The sequence below is a fragment of the Heteronotia binoei genome, chromosome 2 (assembly GCF_032191835.1).
Source record: "Heteronotia binoei isolate CCM8104 ecotype False Entrance Well chromosome 2, APGP_CSIRO_Hbin_v1, whole genome shotgun sequence".
NCBI classification, from domain to species: domain Eukaryota; kingdom Metazoa; phylum Chordata; class Lepidosauria; order Squamata; family Gekkonidae; genus Heteronotia; species Heteronotia binoei.
This window is the reverse complement of record NC_083224.1, coordinates 127033570-127060396: the sequence shown is the minus strand read 5'-3', so window position 1 is coordinate 127060396 and position 26827 is coordinate 127033570. Positions and strand designations below refer to the sequence as shown.

At 40.0% G+C, this 26827-nt stretch overlaps 1 protein-coding gene across 8 annotated transcripts in view; it reads right to left on the bottom strand.

The window, feature by feature from the left end:
- The window catches only part of LRRC7 (leucine rich repeat containing 7), a 265921-nt gene that overhangs the window by 54541 nt on the left and 184553 nt on the right, over nt 1-26827 (bottom strand). For all 8 annotated transcript variants that reach the window (XM_060232004.1, XM_060232000.1, XM_060231999.1 and 5 more), the window contains 4 exons: nt 25868-26065; nt 9330-9441; nt 7792-7972; nt 1849-3526 (listed from right to left, as the gene is read on the bottom strand). In XM_060232004.1, coding sequence (XP_060087987.1) covers nt 1849-3526; nt 7792-7972; nt 9330-9441; nt 25868-26065 — 2169 coding nt within the window. The remainder of the gene's footprint in view (nt 1-1848; nt 3527-7791; nt 7973-9329; nt 9442-25867; nt 26066-26827) is intronic.

The window sequence follows — 26827 nt, the reverse complement described above, 5'->3', positions numbered from 1 at the left end:
TTACCCATTGGTCAGCAATACCTGTATCTTTTCTACTAACACTATATTATACATATAAGCTATTGTATTTTGATGAATTTTATGTTCGGTTGGCTAGCAGTTTACATTTAGGCTGTAACTTCCATAGACAAGGACCTGTATTTTTCTATTATGTTGCACAGTACAGAACTATGCACAGACGTGGCACCGTGGCTGAAACGCAAAGCATCACACAGCGACTCTTGCAAGTGTGGAGTTTGTATTAGTAAAAAAACATTCCCTCACACAAATACCATGTGGTAAACTGCTTTTGAAACTCTACAAGCTTGCAAAAGCAGCTTGTGATATGGCAGATCTTTCTCAATCTTTTTGCTCAATAGCTTTCTAGGCATTCCTCAAGCAATAGCGGGGGGGTCAAATCTGCTTCATGGACAAAATGCCACAAGGCATGGGAGGTGGGTTCCATTGCAGAGGGAGAAATCTGGGGAAATCACTCTTCTTCCCTCTTACACAACCAACAAGCATGCTCTGCTGCACTTCTGTGGCAACAGAAGAGACAAGTGGTAAAGAAGAGGCAATTGCCTTTGCTGAATTCCCCTATGCTTCATAACTTTTTTACCAGTCTAATTACATTACCAGTCTAATTACATTATATTCATGTATGAATATGACCCTCAAAAATCAGCTTGTTCCTGTTCAATAATGACAGTTTGCTAAAGGATAGAATGGACCAAGTGATAAAATAAATGATGAAGAAAAGCGCAGGGCCATAAAGGGCTAATGGAAGCTGAACAAGAAACATGGCATTCGAAGGGCCCAAGCGAGTACATGCCAAACAAAAGGTTAATATAAAATCAGGACACACACTTTCCCTAGAAGGTTTTCTGGACATTACAGTTTTGTTACAAGATGTCTTACTCACAAGGCAAGAAACAATTATAACGTTTCCGAATAATTTAACAGCTCACTTTAATTTGGCTATTACTGATCCTTCAGGTATTATACAAGAAGATCCTACCCACATTTGGAAATACATGAATTTAAATAAACTGATTTGTTTCTATGTAAATAGGGTTAAGACTGAGGTACCAGAACATGGAAATTTTTCCTTGATCAGCTAAAAAATGGCTACATATTCTACAAAGGAGAAGGAAATGGAGAATTAAACTTGCCAGGTCCCAACAGATCATATGTAGATATACTTTCCTACAAGATATCCCCGTTGCTGAAAAGGAAGAGGTGAGTGTTCCGTATGGTCCCTAATGCTCTCTGGAATTTTGAACTGTTCTCATTAACTTTAATCCTGCCAATGTCAAATGCTCTTGGATGGCCAGGTTAGCCTGATCTCATCAAACTTTGACTGCTAAGCTGGGTTGGCCCTTGTTAGTACTTAGATGGGAGACCTCCAAGAAAGTCCAGGGTTTCTACACAGAAGCAAAACATATCAGTTCGCACCTTCCCTTGAAAACCCTATGGGGTCAACATAAGTCAGCTGTGTGACTTAATGTCATGTTTCACTAGCACTGTGTCAAACACTCTGTATTCTGTTGCTGAATTTATTTTGAGCATTATTCCTGTACACTTTAGAAATAAACACCAGGAACCCCCCCCCAGAAAAAAAACCCAAACCCCAATTGTTCTGACAGAATTCTTGAACTGCTTTTGCTTTGTATCTATATCGGATCTTATTCAAAGAACCTTAACGCTGATCATACAATAACGTTAACAGACTTCACAGATGATTTACCCATAACATAAAGTACAGGAATTATTATTAGATAACAATATTAGCCACTGCAAGCAAAAACTGTTGATATATGAAAATATAAAAGCTAAAAGGCATTAATTGCAGAGAAATGCCAAACATACCCTGTCTAACCTTCTAGCTTCTATATGTCTAAGTAGCTGTTGTCTCCAGTCAGCAGGCATTTTACCACAGCTCTCACTTCCCTTCACAGGGGTAGGCCTTGTCTTTAAATCAGTGTTATCTGATGGCTTGTCACCATAGTTACCCAAGTTATAGTCTGATGGTATCTTTTCCAATAGAGCTGCCATTGTAGGCCTAGCTGAAACTGGCCTGGTTTGGGAGGTACCATAACTCTCTGTACTGTAGCTTCTTGCAGACAATGGTCTCCTTTGTGTAAGGTTTTTAACTGGAAAATTTCCAGACTGAGTTTTCAATTCTTGATATGAAGGGTGTTCATCTTCATACCTGCCATTCCTTTTGAGGAACTGGGACTCAGAAACAGAAATGCTGCTTTGGCGTTCCACAGCTCCTCTGTATTGGTGTCTGTTATACCTATCACTCTGAGGCAGTTCATGTGGTTCACTGACTCTTCTATACATTGACATTTCTGTAGAACTGGCCAATGAATCCGCTCTTCTCAAAAATCCAGCTCTCGATCCCTGACTTGAGAACTGAGTGTTGACAGTCTCTTCATTAACAGAAGGCTGAGAGAATGAAAACATATGCTCCATAGGTGGGTATCCTCGGTAGGCTCTTGGGCTAACCAAATCCTTAGGAACATTTTTACTCTGCTGGGGAATGTATTCTGGAGTGTGCTGAAAAGGTGGTGGTATCCTCTTCTCTGCTTTCACTTCTACTGATCCTTGAGGGTTAAAACTTTGGTCAAACTGGTACACTTTCTTAGTTACAGAAGGTTTTTGTTGTTGCTGAACCTTAACGCTTCCATAGGTCAGAAGTTCATCATCAAGCATTGGTACAGACTGGCTACGAGACATGCTAGACATTCCATGTTCTGGCCGCATCATTTTGTCTGGCATCTCATGTGTTCCTGCATTGTCCGTAGTAGCTGCATAGTTCTCCAATGGTATATTATAAACTTTATAAGCGCCAATATCTATCTCATCTATACTTTGCGACTTCTTAAATCTATTAGTCTTTAAATCTCTCATCATTGGAGAAAGCCTCTCTGTACTCTTGCTGATGGAAATGACATTTTTAGAAGGTTCAGGGCGACAGTGAATGTGAGAAAACATATTACTAAAACTTCTATTAGCATTTGAATCATGATACTCCCATGCTGTTCCTGGAGGAAAAGTGCCAGTTATTTCAGGAGAGTCTTTAATATGATCTTTCCTCTCTGGTAAAGGGCTGTTGGTAGGAGTACTCTCCAGTTTTGAGGGAAAGGCTGTCCTATCTTCAAATGGACTAGGGGTCCTTGTCCAGTTCTGCCAAGGGTTTGATGGAGGCACTTCTGATTCAGGTGTATTTCTGAGAGTAGGCTGTTCAAGTTCTAGGGGAATGCCAACTATTCTGTCCTGCCTAATTAAAGGTCGGCGCCCATGAGAGGATGTGCTTCTTGATTTAGAGCTTAAAAGGGGGTTGGAATTGGGGTTCTCCACTGTGCTCTCCTCTGCTACAAATCCTGTATTATCATAATGAGAACCATCATTCCAGCTATCAACATATGTGTCACTCATCTGACGCCTCTCGTTATGCTGCTGCAAGTTTCCAGCTGGAGCAGACTCACGCTGACTGAGCAATGGCTTTGTTTCAAGGGGTTGGGGAAAAGACTGGACAAGCCTGCAAGAAACAAAGATTTAAAAAATCAACCTCTGTCAAAAAGGGAGTGATCACAGCAAAATAAAATGCTAACAAATATCTTATAAGTGCATGCACAGTATAACCAATTTAATATTGAATAGTTATTGATTGCTTAAGCTGGAAACAAAGAAAATGGCCAGGGACAGCAACAGGCCTCTCATTAACTCAACTACAAATAATTTTTGAAATGGCAAGTGTTTCCATCTTGTATATCTTTTTGAGAATTCTGAAAAGTGTCTAATAAATCCATTAAATTCATAAGTAAAATTGAAGATCAGAGAAAAGAAAGCAAACTCCCCTCTAAAATATGCAGCTCAAAACAACACAAATTCACGTTTTATAGTAAGGCCAGCCTTACAGCTCCTTCTTTTTCAATATTCTTCTTCAGTGGAGTTTAGTCTGGCCAAGTGCTCAGTAAGCACTACCATCTTCGATTGGGAGAAAGCCAGTTAGATTTAGAGACAGAAAATTTTCAGAAATTCTGAAGGTACGTGAAGTTGCATGGGGGGACATTTTGTGGGACAAACTGAAATACATTCAATACTTGCTTTCTTGTCAAATCTAAAATTACACTGAACCAATCTTTTATGACCTTTTAAAACTATAAATCATAATTATTCCACTAGAACACACACAACCCACTGGTATTGCGGGGGGCGGGGCACAGGGGCAGTCGCCCTGGGTGCAAAATTCTGTACTGTACTGTACTGTAATGTTCCATAACTTGCATAAGAATCATAATTAAAATTTATAATTTCACACCGTTGCAAAAGGTGCCTTGATATTATCGCTTCTCCAACCCTACCCACCTCATCTTACACATGAAGTAATCCATAAAATGCATATGTATATAGAAGATTTTCTACTCAGAATGACATATTATTCACCTCTACAAATAATAAATAGTTTAATTTTAAAAGTGAAATAGCAACTAGTTGCAAATTGGTGCAAGTAACAATAAGAACAGTAAAGGAAGTAAAGGGAAAATAAACAAAACAAACGTGACTAGCCGTAAGTCCCTGTTTTTCTGAGTGCTTTCCTTCACTAACTCACCTCTTCTGAGTGAGGGAACTTTTCTGTCCACAGCAGCTCTTCTTGGCTTTGCTCCCCAAGAAAAGAACATCTTCCCTTCTGGGTGAAACCTTACATGCTTTTCTCCCAAGTCCCACTCCCCTCTGCCCTCCATTTGGTCAGTTTTTCCCTTTTAAACTGCTGGCTAGCCAATTAGAGGGATCCTAGGGAGATGTAGGCCTTATAGTTACTGCAGCCTCCTTCAAGCCCTCCAGGCCTAGGCTTAGGCAGAACAATGCCAAACAAAAAAGAATCAGGTGCACAAGGCAGGAAGAGGAGGAAGCTAGAGCAGGAGCAACAAGCTAAGCTAGCTGGAAGCCTTGACGGGCTTCTTGTGAACACTGCTGAAAGTACACCAGGTTCACCAGCAGCACCACATGAGTCTCAGGAGCCTGATCCATTGTCTGTGGACAGTCCTGTTATTGCTTTAGAAGCAGAGACAGATTGGCCTGAGGATGTTTCTGCTCAGGCAAATATTCTGCTAGAGGGTACTGACTTAAAAGTTTTCACTGATATTGGCTATTGGTCTGAAACGGGATTAAACTTTAAACACTGAATTTGTCAAGAGACGGACAGTGGAACTGCAGAATAAGGATGCATTGTTTCCAAAAGACAGTGATGGCAGGTCATTTTTCGAGGATTGATTCTACATTAATTTGAACAATGATGAGACTATGGTTTGTGTTTTGTCCTGTAAACCGTGCTTGCATATTGCTTTCCTTGCATACTTTTTCAGAAGGCCAAAGGCAAAAGTTCTTTTGGAAAGACAAGTGAATTTAATGCATGGAAAAAGCTAAACCCTAGAATACTAGAACACAGTTCACATCCAGTGTTCCCTCTAAGCTGAGTTAGTGTGAGCTAGCTCACAGTTTTTGAACTTCTAGCTCACACATTTTTGTCTTTGCTCAGGAAAAATGGCCCCAGAGCAAACTAATTTATGCAGTAGCTTACAACTTTAATGCCAGTAGCTCACAAAGCAGAATTTTTGCTCACAAGACTCCACAGCTTAGAGGGAACACTGTTCATATCACCTCAGTGCATTTACAATGTGGAAAGAATTTGAAATGCAGCTACAGAAACAAGACACTATTGACGCTGCTTGCCCAGCTTGCACAACAGAGGTCATTTGAGAAGTGGAATACAATCTTAGTCAGAATACTTGATTGTGTGCTGTATCTAGCCAGGCAAACCTTACCCTTACATGGTCACTCAGAAGATCTAAGTACAGATGGTAACTGTGGAAATTTCCTAGAAACTTTCTAGTTATTTGCCAAATATGACCCAGTTGCCAATCAACATCTTCACAAAGTTCAGCGGACAGATTGCCACGTTGTGTCCTATCTCTCTCCACAGAGTCAGAATGAGTTCATCAGCCTGCTTGGTGATCACATTAGAAGAACAGCCATCTTTCAAAAAATCACAAAGGCCAAGTTTTTCACTGTTATGTTTGATAGCACTCTGGATATTTCTCACACTGACAAAAATGTCCCAAGTGATTTGATATCTGCATACTGAAGATACAGAAGTCAGCGTGGTAGAGTCCTTCACTGATTATGTTCAGTTACATGGGAAATCAGCTGATGTCATTACAAAACAGATCAGTGACAAGTTGCAAGCAAATGGTCTTAAGCTGGAGCACTGCTATGACCAAGGATATGACAATGCTGCAACTATGGCTAGACATATTAGTGGTGTACAGGAATGCATTTTGGATATGAATGCCAAAGCAGTGTTTGTGCCATGTAACAATCACTTGTTCAGTCTTGTTGGTGTGCATGCAGTTGGTGTTGGGACACAGTCTGTGGCACTGTGGAAAAGGTGTGCACATTTTTCTCAAGCTCCACCCATAGGTGGGATGTTCTTAAGGAACATGTACCAATTCACTTAAAGCGATCATGTGACAGAAGATGGAGTTCAAAGCATGAAGTTGTATGCATACTTGCGGACCACACTGAGAAAATAATAGAAGCTTTGGAAATGTTGAGATATGGCCCAGAAGGAACCTTTGAAACCAATGATTATGCAGGAAGTCTGTAAGTCTGCATCATGACCTATCCTTTTATCTCATTCTTGCATTTTTGGAGCACAGTACTAACAGAAGTGAATGATGCTCAGATATATTTGCAGCAAGAAGGACTTGTGTTTGATCAATATGTGCAAAAGTTGAAAGCAATGGCTCTATCTTGCTAGGAAAAACAAGACTAGTGTCAAAGACAACTGAGAAAGCTCTGCAGATGTGCAAAACATGCAACATTTCTACAGAGAGAAGAAATGGAAGATGTAAGAAGATGCCTGGTGAGCAGAGTTGTGATACTGGCTTGACCTTAGTACAAGAAACGTGCAGAGAACAACTGGAAGCAATTGATCGGCTAAAGGCAGAAATTATAAAACACACAATACAGATGAATATGCTTAATCAGCTATTTGCTTTTCTGCAAATCAGACATTGTTGGATACTGAAAAAGATGATTTTATCAATGAATAAATTCAGCACACATGTGTTAAGTACATAGAGTTGAATGCTGTAGCTATGATCACCAAAATAAATCGCCCTTTGGCACCACATTGTCTTGTATAAGAAAGTCAGTCCTGATGTGCCAATTGCTAACTGGACAGCTTTAGATTTGCTTCAGTGGGTGTACAAGTGGAAGCTGCAAGAGAATTTGACTTTGTTGTGACATTAAGAATCTTTTTAACTATCACTGTTTCAACTGCCAGTTGAGAAAGAAATTTCTCAAAACTTAAATTAGTCAAAATGTACCAGAGATCTACAATGAGCCAAGAAAGACTGAATAAATGAGCAATACTATCAATTGAGAGAGATTTTAATGTAGATTTCAATACAGTTATTGAAAAAAATTGCACAAATTAAAACCAGGTGATTTTAAGTAAATTTGAGTATACTAGCATTAAATTAATTTTATTTTAATTACATCAGTATTTTCTTAAACTACAACACATGTACATGGGGGGTAAGGGGTTCAGTACTGAATTGGTAGAAGGGACTCAGGGAGTGCTAACAGGCCACAGGTTAGGGAGCACAATAGTTGCCTTGTCCCGGGCACTGGCAACCCATGCTATACCACTGACACAGCCTAAACCTGCTCTTACTTTATTTGGATAGGCAATGCTAAGTTACACATCAATGTAGAGGCAAAGCCAAATAAACACACCTGTTACCCCACAGCGAACTGTTCACTGCATCTTTAGCCGTAGTCTGAAGGGAACCCATTTTAACACGAGCATTAGAGGACCCTGAAGAAGCTTGTGAAGGTGAATAATCTGAATATGTGCCTGAAGAAATGCTATTGTTCATACAGTGAACTTTATCTGCTTCAGACTCATCTGTTGACTCTGGAAAACAGAGCAAACAGTATGAAAACATAACTTCATGGGAAAAAATACAACCAACATTAACATATCAATCAATCAATGCTTTATTACGGTCCAAGAACCAGCTAGTTTGAAGCAAGTAGAAAGCAGTGCATAAAATAGGTTCTAAATCAATTACATTTCCTTAATAACACAATTCCTTTTCCTAAGAGCTAATACACAAAATTTTGCTACTGCAAGTATTACCCATTTCTGACTATCCCTTAACAAAAATGTCTGCAATATTTCAGGTTTGAGGTCAATATAGTCTTGCGACGGTTTGAATTTAGAAAGTAATGGGATAAGTATTTGACATCTCTCATCCTGATAGTGGTTACAATGTAAAAGTATGTGTGTGATAGTCTCAATTGCATACTCAAACAAGGGCAACAGTGCTGTTGGAAATCTACCATTTAAACGGTAGGAGAGGCATTAAAGCGGGTTCTTGAAAAAGCCCATCTGTGCCTTGCTTGAGTAACGTCCAAAAGATAAGAGGATGGTGTAAAACTCAAGTCCTTCCTCAGACTCTTATAGCTTAAGGAGAGCAACTCCTCATCATTTTGGGCAAGTTATAATAATGGTGCAATTTCTATACTGTCCTGCTATGGCCAGTTATGGACTTTTATTAAAATTTTGCAAAAAAGCCCAGGAGGTGTAATAACACTTTTTGGCTGCTTTTTCCAACAGCAGTAATCTCAGTTCAAGGACATCCTAACACAAGTTATATTTTCTGACCATAATGAGGAATCATCACTGAAAGTACACAATTATATTGTTTATTATTATTTAAAAGCAATCTGCACTATGATGAAACACTTAAATTTTTAGTTCTAAACTATTAGTTTCATTTTGGGCTAGTGGGTGGACACCAGTGTTCCCTGTAAGTTGAGTTAGTGTGAGCTAGCTCACAGATTTTTAGCCTCCGTCTCACACATTTTTGTCTGAGCTCAGGAAGGATGACCCCAGAGCACACTAATTTATGCAGTAGCTCACAACTTTAATGCCAGCAGCTCACAACTTTAATGCCAGTTGCTCACAAAGTAGAATTTTTGCTCACAAGACTCTGAAACTTAGAGGGAACATTGGTGGGGACAGCTACTTACCTTCCCTGCACTACCCTCAATCATGCCCAAACTACTTGAATAATGAAGGCATAACAAGGGGAGTTTTCAGGACCAAGTAATCTTAAATTCAAAACAGCACAATAAATTACCTCTCTCTGTGAAAGATGTATTATTTTTTGTGTGTCTATATGCCAAGGCACTCTCAAACACAGTATTATAGCTTCTATAATTTTCACCATAATTCCCTTTCAGATGTCTGTCAATTGATCCAGTACCTTTTTTCTCTTTTCCCAGGAGAACAAGCTTAGGCTGATACAATGGTGCTTCAGTCATCGAGGGGCGAAGTTCTCCCATCCTCATATCATTCACAGGGTGTACAAAAGAATCCTGATAAATAATATTGTAGATTGAAACACAATTTTAAAAGGATAGCTCAGCAAGTGAAACCACAACAAATTTTAATAGCCAACTTTGATATGCATATGAAGCTGCAGAATTTCCAAACAGAAACCAAATATGATTTCAACTTTTGTCATGATGGAATTCTGTAAAAATTAACATTATAATGGATGGAGAAAGGTTTAAATATCATTATATTTTATCATAAAGTGACTAGTCCCATGTAAGTAGCAAAACCGGGCCACCTGGTAGGGGTCTCAACATACTTTTTTGGACTTCCCAATCATACTGAAAAAATATTTAAAAACTCCAAAAACCCAGCCTGATGAGTGGCTTGAATATGTTAGAGCAGCATGGAATACATAGAGTAACTAAGGGTCTGACTACAGGCTACACCATCATCATGTAAGGTCCAGACTGCTGTGAAGATTTTCTATGAGATATGTACCCCAGTGTTCCTGGTGCAAGCCATTTTTCTGACTTGAGATGGCTCCAGAGACCATTAAATGACCCACTGGGGGAGTGCTATGTACCAATGGGGTACACATAAGTTTCCTCAACAGGACATAGGAAGAGGAGGGTGGTGATAACTGGAAACTCCTTGCTCAGAGGGGTAGAGCCTCCTTTACTTATCTTGTCATCCCGAGAGGTCTGCTATCTGCCAGGTGCACGCATCCAGGATGTGACAGAAAGGATTGGAAGACTTATCAAGCCCACCGATTATTATCCTTTCTTGCTGATCCACATGAGAACAAATGATACTGCCCATCACAGCCCTAAACATATTAGAAAAGATTATGTGGCTTTGGGTCAGAAGGTGAAAGAGCTGGGAGCACAGGTTGTGTTCTCATCAGCTCTTCCTATTGAAGGCTGTGGTTTAAGATGAGAAAGAAGAATACTTCAAATAAACAACTGGCTTGATGGTGGCCTTAGGAAAGATTCGGATTTCTGAATCATGGCTTACGCTTTCGAGATGGTGGTCTTCTATCAGGAGATGGTTTGCACCTTACAAAGGTAGGGAAAAGGCTGTTTGGTAACAGCCCTGTTAACCTAATAAGGAGGGCTTTAAACTAAATTGTATAGGGGAGTGAGACAATAATTCAAAGCCTAGTATGATGCCAGAAACTGAGAATAAGAATACTAAAGCTTTGCAGAGAGTGGTGCATACACTAGGTAATGTTAACTTGCAGGTATGTACGAAAACTGAACCTTCAGAAAACATGTATTCCAGGAGGAACTGGAAGTCCTAATACAGGAAGGAGACTATGACATAATAGGCCTTACTGAAACTTGGTGGAATGACACTCACAACTGGAATATTAGGATTCAGGAGTACAACTTATTTAAAAGGGACTAACAAATGAGAATGGGCAGAGGTGTAGCATTATTTGTGAAGGAGGTATATACTTGTGAGGAAATATGTGAATCTGAGCATGGCAGCTCAGTTGAAAGTCTCTGGGTAAAAATAAAAGGAGTAAGAAATAACAGCGATATTATGGTGTGGGTCTGGTACAGACCACCAAGGCAGGCAGAGGACTTGGATGAGTTACTCCTACAACAGATTGCAACGTTCTCTAAGGTCGTTTTCACACTCACCTCCAGCTGGCGCGACCCCCCTCTTCACCGCGCAGGATCTGCGCGGATTTCGCACTAAATGCCGCGGAGCAGCCTTTTGCGCCGGAAACTCCCGTCGCAGAAGCCGCACAAACGCCAAACTGCTTTTTGGCGATTTACGTTTGAGCGGCTTTTGCGACGGGAGTTTCCGGCGCAAAAGGCTGCTCCGCGGCATTTAGTGCGAAATCCGCGCAGATCCTGCGCGGTGAAGAGGGGGGTCGCGCCGGCTGGAGGTGAGTGCGAAAACGACCTCTGAGAAGAGGCACAGTGATCATGGGAGATTTCAGTTACCTGGATATCTGTTAGAAGCCCAACTCTGCTAAAAACGAAAGGTCAAATAAATTCCTGACTTGTCTTGCTGACAACTTCCTTTTCCAGAAAGTGAATAAGGAAACAAGGGGATCTGCTATCTTGGACTTGATTCTCACCAACAAGGAAGAATTGATTGAAGTGGAAATAGTGGCCACCCTGGGCAGTAGTGACCATCTGATTTTGGAATTTACAGTCTTAGGGAAGGGAAAACCTGTATGTAGTAAGACATATAGGTTGGACTTCAAAAAGGCAAACTTCTACAAACTTAGAATTATGCTGGTAAAATCCCATGCTCAGAAATACCTAGGAAGAAGGGGGTTCTTAAAAGCAAAATACTGAAAGCACAATCACAGATGATTCCTATGAGACGAAAAAATGGAAGAAGCCTAAAGAAGCTGAGGTGGCTCTCTAAAGACTTGAGAAATAAAAAAGACTAATTCAGGAAATGGAAGGAGGGCCTTATAACCAAGGATGAACATAAACAAATCACCAGTCCTCGTAGAGAAAAAGTTAGGAAAGTTAAAGCTCAGTATGAGCTTAGGCTGGCCAAAGATGCTAAAAAAAAAGGATTATTTTCTTATGTTCAGAGTAAGAAAAAGAAAATGGTAGCCCCACTGTGAGGGTAGGAAAGTGAAATTGTAACAGGTAATGAAGAGAGGGCAGAGCTGCTCAATTCCTACTCTTCCTCAGTCTTCTCTTCTGAGGGAAACAGTGTTCAACATGGCAAAAAACAGAATATAGAACAGGAGTTGCAACCTAGGATCAGCACAGAGATAGTACATAAACACCTAGTTTCTTTAAATGAAACTAAGTCCTCAGGGCCAGATGAGCTGCAACCAAGAGTACTAAAAGAGCTTGTGGATGTAATTTCTGAGCCTCTGGCTATTATTTTTTGAGAATTCATGGAGAGCAGGAGAGATGCCAGAAGATTGGAGGCAGGTGAACGTTGTCCCCATCTTTAAGAAGGAGAAAAGGAGGATTCGAGTAACTACTGACGCATCAGCTTGGCATTGATACCTGGAAAAGTTTTAGAACAAATAATCAAACAGCCAGTCCTAGAACATTTAGAAAGGATGGCTGTGATTACTTAGAGCCAGCATGGGTTTCTCAAGAACAAGTCATGTCAGACTAACCTGATCTCTTTTTTTGCGAAACTGACTACCTTGCTGGATCAGGAGCATGCTGTAGACATTGTTTATCTTCATTTCAGTAAGGCTTCTGATAAAGTTCCACATACTATCCTTGTTGACAAGTTGGTAAAATATGGTGTGGATCCTGTTACCGTTAGGTGGATCTGTAACTGGTTGACAGATCACACCCAAAGAGTGCTTGTGAATGGTTCCTCATCCTCTTGGAGAGGAATAACAAGTGGAGTGCCTCAAGGATCTGTCCTGGGACCTGTTTTGTTCAACAATTATAAATTATTTGGATGAAGGAATAGTAAAAAGGTAAAGGTAGTCCCCTGTGCAAGCACCAGTTGTTTCCGACTCTGGGGTGATGTTGCTTTCACGTTTTCATGGCAGACTTTTTATGGGGTGGTTTGCCATTGCCTTCCCAGTCATCTACACTTCCCCCCCAGCAAACTGGGTACTCATTTTACTGACCTCAGAAAGATGGAAGGCTGAGTCAACCTCATACCGGCTACCTGGACCCAGCTTCCATTGGGATCGAACTCAGGTTATGAGCAGAACTTAGGACTGCAGTACTGCAGCTTTACCACTTTGCGCCACAGGAATGCTTATTAAATTTGCAGATGATACTAAATTGGGAGGGGTTGCAAATACAGTAGAAGACAGAAATAGGATACAGGATGATCTTGACAGGCTGGAAAACTGGTCTAAACCCAATAAAATGAACTTTAGTAGGGATAAATGTAAAGTTATGCATTTAGGTAGGAAAAATCCAATGCATGGTTATAGGATGGGGGAGACTTGTCTAAGCAGTAGTATGTGCAAAAAGCATCTAGAGGTCTTAGTAGACCATATGCTGAACATGAATCGACAGTGTGGTGTGGTGGCTAAAAAGGCAAATGCAATTTTGGGCTATATCAACAGAAGTATAGTGTCCAGATCACGTGAAGTGATGATATCGCTTTACTCTGCTCTGGTAAGACCTCACCTGGAGTACTGTGTTCAGTTTTGGGCACCACATTTTAAGAAGGATATAGACAAGCTGGAATGGGTCCAGAGGAGGGTGCTGAAGATGGTGAGGGGTCTGGAGACCAAGACCTATGAAGAAAGGTTGAAGGAGCTGGGCATGTTTAGTCTGGAGAGGAGGCGGCTGAGAAGTGATATGATCACCATCTTCAGGTACTTGAAGGGCTGTCATATAGAGGATGGTGTGGAATTGTTTTCTGTGACCCCGGAAAGTAGGACCAGAACCAATGGGTTGAAATTAATTCAAAAGAGTTTCTGGCTCAACATTAGGAAGAACTTCCTGACCGTTAGAGCGGTTCCTCAGTCGAACAGGCTTCTTCAAGAGGTGGTGGGATCTCCTTCTTTGGAGGTTTTTAAACAGAGGCTAGATTGCCATCTGAAAGCAATGAGGATCTTGTGGATTTAGGGGGAGATATCTGTGAGTTTCCTGTGTTGTGCAGGGGGTTGGACTAGTTTACCCTGGAGGTCCCTTCCAACTCTATGAATCTATGATTCTATGACAAATTCCCCCTCCCAGGCTATTTCAGGTCATAAAAATGATGTGGGAGTGGAAAGGCTGAAGTTCCCTCTCATCATGCACTGCAGTCTTGATTTCAATATGGCCTTGCATACCACAAAATTCAATTCCCCATGAGGCCCTTGCATTGCATATCTCATAGAAAGTCCTTTCTGAAGATCCAGACATGACATGTTTAATGTGTAGGAGGCCTCAGTAACAGTTAAGGTAGGGGAGGTAGATGAAAATCCACATGTTCAGGCTTCTGGAAGTTCACAGAATGTTTGAGAGGAGGTGTTGAGGCATCAGGGGAAGCTTCCAAATTGTTCCATCTTTCTATCATTCTTCATGGGCCTCCATCTTGTATATAATGATTTTTTAAAAATTCCTTTTTTCCAAAATAAAGTGTTTCTCATCTTGTAACTAGATCATTCATTACTAACACTGTTTACTGGAACTCTTTACTTGTATACTAGTATACTTAATAATGTTTTACCAGCTGGACCTGGCCATGGACTGTAATAAAACTGAACTAAATATTAACACTGAAGGTTTGTATAAATGCAATAAATTCTGCTGTTAAAATGAGGATTTCAGGACTGAATCTGGGATCTTCCAAATGCAAAAGATATGTTATATTTCTGTAGTATGTCTCGTCTCCAAATAATAGTTATTACTTGTCTGATATATTGCTATCCTATGTTAACCCACATTGTAGACTCAAACTGGGTATAGATTCTATAAAATAATTTAATGGTGGAGAACCCTTTTCTTTTGTAGGGGTGGGTTTTCTGGTGCTAGGAGCTTCTATTTACACAAGCCCAGTGTCTTTCAATAAACCAAAAAGCTCTGATACCAGAAACACACTGAGTAATGTCCCTGCAACGGAGAACCACCTCTACAACCCACCAAGAAAAGTGCAAGTGGAAGTAAAAGATAGGTTCTAAGCTTTGGTGTCCTAATTCCACGAAGAATTTATACAATATATGTGTGATGGTGAAAGTGGTGAGAAAGAACTATTTATTATTTTCTCATGCTTGTAGTTGAAGTTGGTCAATGAAATTGATTAGCAATAGATTCAGGACAGATAATAGAAAATACTTCTAAACACAGTGTGTAATTAGGTGAAGTAATTTGTTGCCACAAACTGTGATGACACCACCAGCTTAGGTAGTTATAAAAGGGAATTAAATGAATGCATGCAGGATAGGCCTATCAATAGCAATAACAGAATTACTAAAATGCCCAGAGACAGGAATCTATGTTGAAGGATGCTACCTTTATGCCCTATTTTTTTTTAACTTCCTAGGAGTATTCAGCTGATGACTATAGGGAAAAAAAGAGGATGAGACATTAAATTTACATTTAAATGATCCAAGAAGGCTTCTTTTAGATAAAGTCCAAGACTCATGTAGCCTACTGAAGGAGAGCCCATGAATAATTAATACCCCAATAATAATAATATTTGTCATACTGTGTAAAAATATGCTTTGTCTTCAAACTAAAGGGGTCTGTTGTAAAACTGCCGTTAGAAGCACAGACAGCCTTCAATGACTGTGTGTTCACAAATGTGTATTAGGATAAGACAAAGGGGCCTCATTGAGAAGCTTCTTGCTAGAGCTGATAAAGGAAGGAGACAGGAGAAATGGAAAAGTACTAGAAGGAGTTGCAAGGGGGTGGGGAATGTTGAATCAGATAAGCTTATGTGCCTGCCTGCTTGTTTTCTGTGTGAATAAAACTGGCTGTATGTAGAATGATTTTAACTCAGTCATTTTGGGGGCCCATGCCCAACTGGGTTCTGTTTATGGTACCATAAAGTAAACCTCGCTTCAAGCCAGTAAGTCTGTGCAGACTTCATTATTTCTCTGCTTCATTTCGGTGCATTGACTGCTGGGAAATGAATGGGGTTAGGATATTTCCTTTCCCTTGGCTGGTTGTACAGCCATCCGCCTCCCACCCTCGTGACGAGAAGACTGGATTAGGCGCCATGGTCACATTTTTGATAGAGTCCGGCTCTCTCTGCCCCGGTGGGAAAAGGTGGCCAGTTTGCCAAACCAAGATCCCGCGCCTGGTTGAACTGACGTGTCAAGGGAATCGGAAGATCTTCAGGACTGTGAGTATGAACTGTCAGGGAATTCTGATTACCTCTCCTTAGGAGAGAAGAAGGGTCTGATCACCCCTTAAGCTCTGTCTATTAGGCTCAGCTTTGGAGCTGAAGCACAGAAGCTAGGATCTGGAAGGATTTCTGTGGTGCGTGTGAATGAGAAGAGATGAAGCCTCTAAGCGAGAGGGATTTTCTCTTGTGCAGTTTCCAGTACGGCGACCTCACTGGGTCATGAGAGAGAGGGAGTGAAAACCCCTAGGGCTCCCCAGCTGCCAGACCCCTTACTGGCAGCTCTTGTTTTCTGTTTTCCCTAGAAGTGTCTTGTCTAAACGTCTGGTGCCATGGGGAACTTAAAAAACAGAATTCTGGGGAATGTCAGAGAATGGTAGTTCCACATGGGCAGGCAAGGCTCCTTTCTCCCTAAACCTTTTCCCCCAAGAAAAATCTAACTTTTGAATTTGAATGTCTCTTAGAATAGAGAAACCTGGCTTTGTAAGGTAACAAAGACCTCTCTCCCCTTCACAAAATAAAGAAACAGAAAAGCAATGATTCGGACTAAAATTAAACGAGGCCAGTTCTCAAGGGTGAGGCCTGGAGATCTCCTGGAATCACAGCAGAAAGTTCCAAGCTGCACACTCATTTTCTCTGCAGGGTAATGGAAGTTTGGTGTGAGTGAGAGCTGAGAGCCTGGTTCCTTTGGGATCTCATCTTTCTTTAGACTTCCATTCTAGATCTCTAGCAATTTGTCCTGTCTGGATATGGCAACCCCATTCAGGAAATAAAACTAACTGCAGAGAATGTGACCTTGCCCAAAAGATCAGGTCTCTGTTAGTGTGACGAAGTCCACCATCTGTCTGGCCAAGGTGGGTCAGCAGACTTGCCAACTGATAGTCCAGCACAGGTCCAAAGTCTGGTATTTTCCCCAGAAACACCAGGAAGGTAGGTTGCCACCAGACTGGATAAATCCTTTAGCACAGAGGCCCCAGTCAAGCCTCTGCCTATTAGGAATATTCTAGAGAAAACCAAGCCACTCCACTTCAGCAAGGGGTTCCCCAAGTCAGTTTTCACAAATTGGTAGTAGGCACCTCCAAAGGCTACTGGGTAAGTTTGGCTCGGATTGTGGTGGCCCTGAAAGGAAATAACCACAAAAAATAAACTTAAAGAAAGTTTATTTTACAAGATAGGCATGAAAGCATTGGTTTTAGTGAGCCATACAAAATAACAACGTTGTTGAATATAACTAGCTAACTGGGTATAAATTCAGAGAGCTAGATATTATCATACAGAGTCCAAATGTCCAGATGGAATCCAAGGGTTTCCCTGAATGGAATCACGTCAGGAGGCTGTTCAGCATAATAGCCTCTAGTCTTGGTTAGGCTAGGCAAAGAAATGCACTCATTATGTTATTTTTACACCTCCCAGACCCTCGTGGTGTACCCAATTAAGGCTATTCAGCTATCTCAGCACTAAAATTCAGTTGGTGCATGGCTACTGTATTACAGTTAGCCCAAAAGAACTTAGGTTCCCCTTTTAAAATGCAGCCAAGATGCAAACTAAACAAATACAATTTATTGCCATGATTGAGAGAGAGATTCAGAGAGTTGTAACTTTATTTTCACTTTTAAAATGCCAGAACCAAATACCTCTGAGAAAGAGAGATTAAACTAGTTTTGTTAAATATTTACTGCTTCAGTTCTATAAATTTCAGGCTCAAGGAAAGGCCTCTGAGCATGTACAGAGAGTGCCTAAGATCAGCCCAAATTGGAGCCTGTCCTAGAGAAGTTAAAGATTGCAAATTTGCAGTCCTCCTGCCCTTCCCGCATTAGGGAAGGAATGCTAATCCTCTTCTCCTTAATCTGAAATCTTTAACAGAACCAGAAAAGATAAAAGAAATAATATATTTTTTTAGAATGCAGTGCCCTGAGACATTAAGAAGGAAAGAAAATTTTCACCTCAAGTCTCTCCTCTTAAAGCACAAGCAACCAGGTGTCTTTAGAGAAAGAGACCTGTCTTCTTTTATAAATCAGATCCATAACTAGCCAGAAAAGAAGAAATTTGGTCATTTAGAAATCTTAACTATGTGACTAAGTAGATGGAAAACTCCAGGTATCACCCTTTTCACATGCAAATAAGGAAACACCCAGAGCTTGAATTTTCTCCTCTCATAATCAGAAAGAAAATCTTGTCTCTGATACAAAGCTAATCCAGTCTTCTTAAGAGAAGTAAATTGCCAGCATCTTTGCAAAGAGTCAAAGTTTTCTCTTTTGCAAAGAACTTTTGTCCTAGCAACTTTCACTGGATTTTGGCTAGGAAAACTTTTGCAGACCCTCTTTAGCTGTTTTAGAAAAGAAAAGACACTTAGCCAAATGTAGACTTAATTGTAGAAATAAGAAGTGTAAAATCTGAGCCCCCCCACCAGGCAGATATCTCATCACCTTCCTCATCTTGTGTTTAAAAGTTGCTTAACCTGAAAAAAAACCAAAACTGTATCCTGGAAAATTTATCAAGATCAGATAAGAGAATACTGGGATTAACTGCCCAGCAAGGTTTATTATCTTCTCTTTCTATCTTTTGTTAAACCAATTTTCTCTCTCCCAGTCTTAGAGAGAGAAGGATCTTATATATATATGCCCCATGATACCTAAGGGGGGAGGCACAATTGAGATATTTTTTTCTGAATTCTCATCTTCTTCTGATTGTGGATCTAAAGATACAAATTCAAACTTTTGAAATTCTGCAAGAACGTCTCCACAAACAAAATGAGTAGTTCGAGAAGATCATTCCCAGCCAGGAAGATGCCTGGAGGAAAGATGTGCATATGTTGAAAGAAGCAAGCCAGTTTGAAAGCTTCTTGGCTTGCTCAAAACACTACTTTGTTTTGCAAGGGTGCCAGTCTCCAGGTGGAACCTGGAGATCACTAAAAGTTTGTTGAAACCCACTCTCACACCTATGTGAGACCCACAGAACAAATTCTGGATGAGCTGGCACAGAGGAAAATGGGGTTCAGGGGGACTTGATCACCCCACTGATTTCCAATGGTTTAAATTCTCTGATCCAGTTCTCTAATCATTTTGGGTCTGATCCCTCACATACATGTATGTTAAAGCTGGCATTGTTCTATTGAGGCCTCAGTTTTGTTTTGTGTGTTTGTTTTTGAAGTTGTTCTTGTTTTTGACAATTTCATATATTCCAAAGCTATAGCAAAAGTTTTTCTTCCCTTTTTGTGACCCTTTTCATAATCCAGGGGTAACCCCAACTCTGGTAATCTCCTCTTGGAGCTCCAATTTTGTGCACAATTTCATGTTTTCTTTTTTAAAGATTCATATCTGTTGCAACGAAGTAAAAAGCCTCTCATGAACCTCTAGGTGCATGCTTTCTATATGGATGTGCACTAGCCTGAATCATGAGAAGTGATGCATAGGTTCATATTGTGGATTTGTGTTCTGCATAATGTATGGTGTATGAAATCTGCTCTTTAACATTGGAAGGGTAGAGACCTTGTCAAACTGAAACTCCATGTAAGGAGGAGGAAGTCTCCAGTCCAAAACAAGTGTGGTAATTTAGATAATGTGTGCAACCCTATCTCCACAGGTTTGGACTCAAGTTATGGCAATTTGTTTTGTTTGTTTGTTTCTCCAAGTATGTTTTCCAGGCTCTTCCATATCTACCCAGAGGTCCTGAAATTTGCCTGGCCATGCCTCACTGATGTTTAAAGGAAGGCCTCCCCCAGAACCACATCCAAACTGAGTTGTGGAGAAAACTCATTTCCAGGGAAATTCCTCTGCCTAGCAAAAGGCTAGTTGCCCCAGCTGATCACAACAGCAGCCCCACTGCCACTTCCAAGTTGTGTTTCCAGAAAAATAATTTCTTTTGGCTGCAACAAAACCAGATTTCCCTGTGAAAAGATTGTCCTGCATAGAGCACGCAAACCCTCCATGAACTCAAGAAAGAAGACCTTTTGTTAGATTAAGGGAGGAGGGGAAGAAGGAATTAGTCAGGAAATGGTTTTTCTACTGTAAATAATGTGGACTGCCCGCAACTGGCAATGTTTCCAAGTATGTCTGAATGTGTGTATCTTAATCACCCAGGCTACAACAAGGTGTTTGCCATAAAGGCACATGAGTTGATCCAGTTTATAGCATGGCACTTGTATATGTCCCTTATTATTGCTTATGTGTTTAGAAATTGAGATGAGTTCTTGTATTCTTGCATCATAACTAGTAATGTTTTATTGATAAAGAAATAAGTTCCCTAGGATCCTTCCAAGGTCTATGTTCACAAATTTAGATTGGACATACGTAATTATTCAATGCATATACAATGAATGGATTTTCCTGTTCAAGTGATCGATTATCTCAAAAATGAAATGTATCTCTAGCCTCCTCTTTCCTCTACCTCCTCCTCAAGATTGTTCCAAATTTCAGTGAAAGTTAGTCTTCAGTGCCAAGACACATAGTCCCCTTTTTCTTGATTGGATTGTTTTTTTCATTTTTAACTCATGTATAGCCTATTTTCGGTAGTAGACATTCCTAAGCCCTTCCCCTTTATTCCAACTGTGTCTCAATCCTGGTTGTTTGAAGTCTGAACGGCAGCATGTCATGAAATGTGGCACACACCCTTCAAGGATTGGGCGGTGCCAAAGGGGGGAGGAATTAATACCAGAGTGCTGCTGAATAAAGAGGGTAGTCTTAAAAGACATGGGGGGCCCTCTCAAGTTAGCCTGTGTGCCCAGAAAGGCCCCATGATGGAGACCAGGAAAACACCATATTGGAAGGCTGGGCTTCATAGCCAAGGCATGCCTCTGAGTGACCTTCCCCCCCACACATACATCTTCTCTAGATGGAAAAATACTGGGGTGTGCCAGTGTGAATGGATAATCCCATCACTGTCTCTCCTTCTCCCGTGACCCATCTTTACCCCATTGTAGTGTCATTGCAGTTTTTCCTGGAAATGTCAAAACCAAATTGTCACCTAGCTGCCCTTTCTGAGTGGTCATACAGAATTAATTTGTTTAATGATGATGATGGTCAGTCTCCTTCAGACTTAAATAAGCTTTCAGAGACTGAAAGGGGGGAAATGGAGAGCCCCTGAATAATTAATGAATACTCCCAATAATAATATTTGTCATATTGAGTAAAAATATGCTTTGTCTTCAAACTAAAGGGGTCTGTTGTAAAACTGCCGTTAGAAGCACAGACAGCCTTCAGTGGGTGTGTGTTCACAGATGTGTATTAGGATAAGACAAAGGGGCCTCACTGAGAAGCTTCTTGCTGGAGCTGATAAAGGAAGGAGACAGGAGGAATGGAAAAGTACTAGAAGGAGTTGCAAGGGGGTGGGGAATGTTGAATCAGATAAGCTTATATGCCTGCCTGCTTGTTTTCTGTGTGAATAAAACTGGCTGTATGTAGAATGATTTTAACTCAGTCATTTTGGGGGCCCATGCCCGACTGGGTTCTGCTTATGGTACCATAAAGTAAACCTCGCTTCAAACCAGTAAGTCTGTGCGGACCTCGTTATTTCTCTGCTTCACTACCTAGAGTTTTAAAAGATCTTTCTGGAAAAAAATAATGATCTCAGAGTCATTTACATCTACTGTTGTACCAGGAGCTCAGTGTGTGAATTGAGAAACCCACATGCTGGGGGCAAGTACAGACTGGGAAGATGTCTATAAAAACCTGGGCCAGCTTTTAGGCTTGCAAAGAAATTCCCAAAAGAAAAAAATGAAAGAATTTTTTAAAATTGCAAAATTGAAAGTATGGGAGGAAAAAAACACTATTTTGAAAGTAGCAACCTTATAAGCAACTATTATTTATTTATTTAGAAATTTTTATGCCACTTCTCCAAGAACCTGTCTGTAGTAACTTATAACATAAAAACAAAAAATTAAAATATATTAAATAAAATCCAGAAATTAAAAAAAAAAAAACAGAACATAAAACTATTGTCAGCTTAACAGTTTCCAGACTAAATAGTGTTAAAAGATCAACCCTTTAATTAAAACAAGCCAAAGTGGCTGGAAAAGGATTCCTGAGGTGGCAGAGAATAGGAAGAAGGGGGGCACGAAAGAGAGAAGGAGCTAATGATAAGTCACACCTTCCTTTTTTTTTTTCTCTTTTAAAATGTTAAGCAGTCATTGTGTAAGAAGAAACCTGGTCATCCTTTTCTCTTCCCTAAACACCCCTGAACTTCTAGGAAATAATTTCTGTTACTCCTGAAATTCCATTAGTGATTCTTCTTCTTTTTGTTTGATATATACCTGTCCTAAGCCAAAATGACTAGTTTCGGGTATATTTTCAGTTCATATATATCTGGCTATAAAGCAGGTAAGTAGGTTAGCCTGTGACCAACCAGGTCAGTAAACAAACAAATGGGCTAGCAAGTAACCTGGTGGGAAATGAGACAGGTGACAGGTGGGTTGGCCAGAGAACAAGTCAGTGGGCAGGCTGGAGGGCAGGCAAGCAAGCAACAAGGAGTGAGGGTTGAGACAATGGGGATAGTGAGAGAGGTGACATGCTGTGTGCGCCAAGGAGAAGAGGGTGCTGTGCAGGTGGAAGTAAAGCAAGAGAATAAGAAGAGAGCAACAAAGGGAGAGAAAGGAACTATGAAGGATAGGAGAAGCAAGATAAAAGTATGGGGATTTCCCCCGCCTCCACCATGAATTGTAAATTAACAACTGTAAAATAATGACATGTTATAATGGCCAGTATGCTGTGTCACATCTGGGTTTCCAGGTGACCAATAAAACTGGGAATTATTACTGTCTACTTTATAACCACTTCTATGATTGAGAATAGTACAGTAATCTTCAGCCTGGAACTCATTCACTATCAGTAGTGCTATAATACTGCAATAGAGAACAACCAACTAATTAATATTATGCACAGATTAGAGGACTGGTTAACATAACTTGTAGGAATCCCATGACACGGAGTGGTAAGCTGCAGTACTGCAGTCCAAGCTCTGCCCATGATGACCTGAGTTCGATCCCAGTGTAAGCTGGGTTCAGGTAGCCGGCTCAAGGTTGATTCAGCCTTCCATCCTTCCAAGGTTAGTAAAATGAGTACCCAGTTTGACTGGGGAAGGCAATGACAAACCATCCCGTGAAAAAGTCTGCCAAGAAAACGTCATGACGTGACGTCATCCCATGGGTCGATAATGAGTCAATACTTGCACAAATCTTTACCTACCTTTTTAACATAATATAATACAATGTAACTGGAAGAAATAAAAATGAGAAATGAATGAATGAGAATGTTTTTATACTGTGACTGGGTTTTTAATGCTGGTTTTTAATAGCTATTTATTTTTAATTACTTTTATGCTGTTTTATATTTTTATAAGGTTTACTTATAAAAAGCCACCTCATAAGCCACCTTGACCAGATAGCTCAGTAGCAGCTGGAATTTTTCCTCAGCTATATGTTTTCCCTGTTTGCAGTCAACAAAATAAGATACCTCTTTTTTATGGTCTAATGGTGACCTGTAATAGAGATCCATAAGCACCCACATAAAAATGAATGTTGCCAATGTCTTCCAAGGCATATAGAGTACATGGAGACTACAGCATGGATTGAATTATTCTAACAAACCATATTCCTTGCAAGCAAGCCATAGCTTCTGCTAGCTCCATACTACTATGGAGCAGGTGGAAAGAAAAATCTGGAATTCTTAATTTTAAGAGGACACAAAAATAGAAAGCCTAGACTCCAAAAGACAAGGTAGCCAACCTCTTTAATTCATTACCATTGATAAATGGAATCTTATTTTGTTGGATGGAATAAAGTTGGAGAGGTTAACTCCACAGTAGGGTCTTAGAGCTTTCAGGTCTAGCAACTGGTGTGGGGGGTGCTCCTAGAGATGAATGATGTCTCTTCTGGTTCTTCCTGGAAGTGACATCATGCCATCACTAACAGCACCAATGGGAAAAAGCCAATGGATGCAGGAGATCTCCTGCCCCAAGTGGGCATATGGAAACCCTAAGGGTCTCTAGGAGCTTGAAACCTGGTTTACCTGATAAAATTCCACATTGCCTGTGGTAGAACAACATGCCTTTCAGGGTCCTTTTACCACAACTTTCATTATTACTCACAGTCTGATAGGCCTACCATAAACTGTTACAGGGATTATTGAGGTGATGTATATAAACATTTTTGAATACATAAAAGCAAAAATGATAATATCTGTTGTTATTACAACTAACAGAAAAATGGCTTGCTTCATCACACTGAAACAGCAGAATCATGCCACTCAGGTGACCAATAATTGGGGCTTATATTTTCAATATATTGACATGGAAAACTTGAATGATATGGATACACATCAATAAATATTTAGGGTTATGATCTGTTGATGGGTGAAGTCTATGTCAAAATAAGCTTACAAGTGAAACTCATTGTCACTGCTTGTGTAACAGGATGTCAAAAACAGAACACCCCACAACTAAATAGCCCAGTTCAGGTAATTCACTGACTAATTTAGAAATCTGGAATTACACACTGCTGGTGCACCTGTGGAATGCCCTACTCCACCATCCTCTGTTAGGGGACAGTGAATATCTCCATTTTTTCCCTTCTACCAATAATCTCTGTCTTGCTGCTTTCCAGGTACCACTTGTACATGTAACACTGATCATCACAACATGGTATCAAGTCACACATAAAAGCAGGAGGGGAAGCAAAGGAGGGAACTACATGCTTTTCAAAATAATGCAAGTTGCTTAACAATGAATTTTGACTGTGCCAAAAGCATTCGGATAATAACAAAATGATTTTTAGTACAACTGCAATCCCTTCAGAACCATTGACTTCGGTGGGCTTAGAAGATTATAACTTTGCTCATAATTGCATTAGTTGTCACTTTGTTACAGATTAATACATGGTGCAGTGCTGGCAAGCTGGCAGTTATCATTTATTTGGGGCATGTCAAGGTTGTCTTATCCAATTAAGGATCAATGTGATTTAGAATAAGTGTGTTGAACTCTGGGAGACTCAGATTTGAACCCTCACTCTGCCATGGAAGCTTGCTGGGTAAACTTGGGCCACTCATATATTCTCAACATATCTGACTTTACAGAAATGTTGGGTGGATAAAATGAAGGAGAAAGGTGTAAGCTGATTTGGGCACCCACTAGAGAGAAAGGTGGGGTATAATGAAGTAAAGTAAAACAAACAAATTAAAAAATCCCAAAATATAACATCTCAGAACAATCTGCCTGACATCCATTACAAGACAACAAAGAGCTTCCAAATAATTACTAGCCTTATTTACATGGGCTTATATAGTTCTGCTTTATACAGTTTTCTAAATATTAAGAGTGGGTGCCTTCCTGATCAATTAACAGAGTAGGAGACACTAATGACAATCAAGCAGTAGTGGTTTTAACCAGTCTGCATGAAGAGATGAAGAGCAAGGAATGGTCTGAGAACTGAAATTGCTTGTGCTGGATTATTTTGGACCACTCAGTGGTCCAGGTATGCAAGTCCTTTTGAGGGGATTTAAAGCTAAGAACCAGCATTTTCTACTATATAATATGAGACCTCTTCAGTACTACAATGAAAAAGAAAACTAGAGAGGCAACATTGAAAGCTGAAGTAAAACTGTATCTAACTAGACAATGTGAGAAGGGTGGCAGGCAAACTGATGCATACATACAACTATTTAATTATATATATTGCATTTGGTCTTAATACAAGCACTGGTTTGTTTAATCAGCAAACAGTGTTCCCATTTTTACCTCCACTGATATTTCCTTAGTTGCCATTGGCCACTTGTGCTCATACTTGTCTTTCATGGTTTGCTCAGTACTGGCAGCTGGCGTTGTATTTTCAGGCCTCACTCCATGGCTTTTACCCACCAGATTTTGAACAGATTTCACCATGTTCTTTAAATCTTCTGGATATGGAGTTGGATAACGCTTTAAGTTTATTTCAACCTGAGTATTTATTTAATAAAATAAAGTAAAAGCACAAATATGATATTTTTAAAAAGCCAACATGAACCTTACACTTCAGGTTTTAATTATAAAGGCTATTTAAATGCAACACAGAGACAGTGAATTAAGGCATTTGAGACAATGCTAACATAAAACATTTGCTACACTGACTGCTAAAACCTACATCATGACAAATACAGAATTCAAATCCACTGGTGTTAATGATTGAGAGCTGTTTTATTATTTTTCATTTGCGCAAAACTTTATAACATGAGAATATTTTGATTAAAATTATACTTTCATGTTACACTTTTCTCTAGTGGTTCAAGTTGAATCTAGAGTTTCACTAACATATGGAAAGTCACTGTGGCTTTATAATTTTAAAAGCTGTCACAGTACACTCTAGCCAGTGAAAATTAGGTGTTATTAAGTACTAATAAAATAAATGGAACAAATTTCTATGAATTACACCTCATATGGGACAACTGTGTCCTTTTATGGGAAGAGTGTACAAGTCTAATAGTATTATTTTTACTTCCACGCTGTTGGGTTTTTTTTAAAAAAACCCAGCAAGTAAAGCTAAGGTTTCAATACAGACACATTAAAAGGCATTCATTCAAAAAGCTTGACTGATGTGAAGATTACAAAGTATGGTAGCAACTTACATTCAGCATAGAAATATAATAAAATATGCATTACAGACAAGCACATCCAAACATGATTCTCAATAGTAAATGTGAACTACTACGTTACAAGTCAACA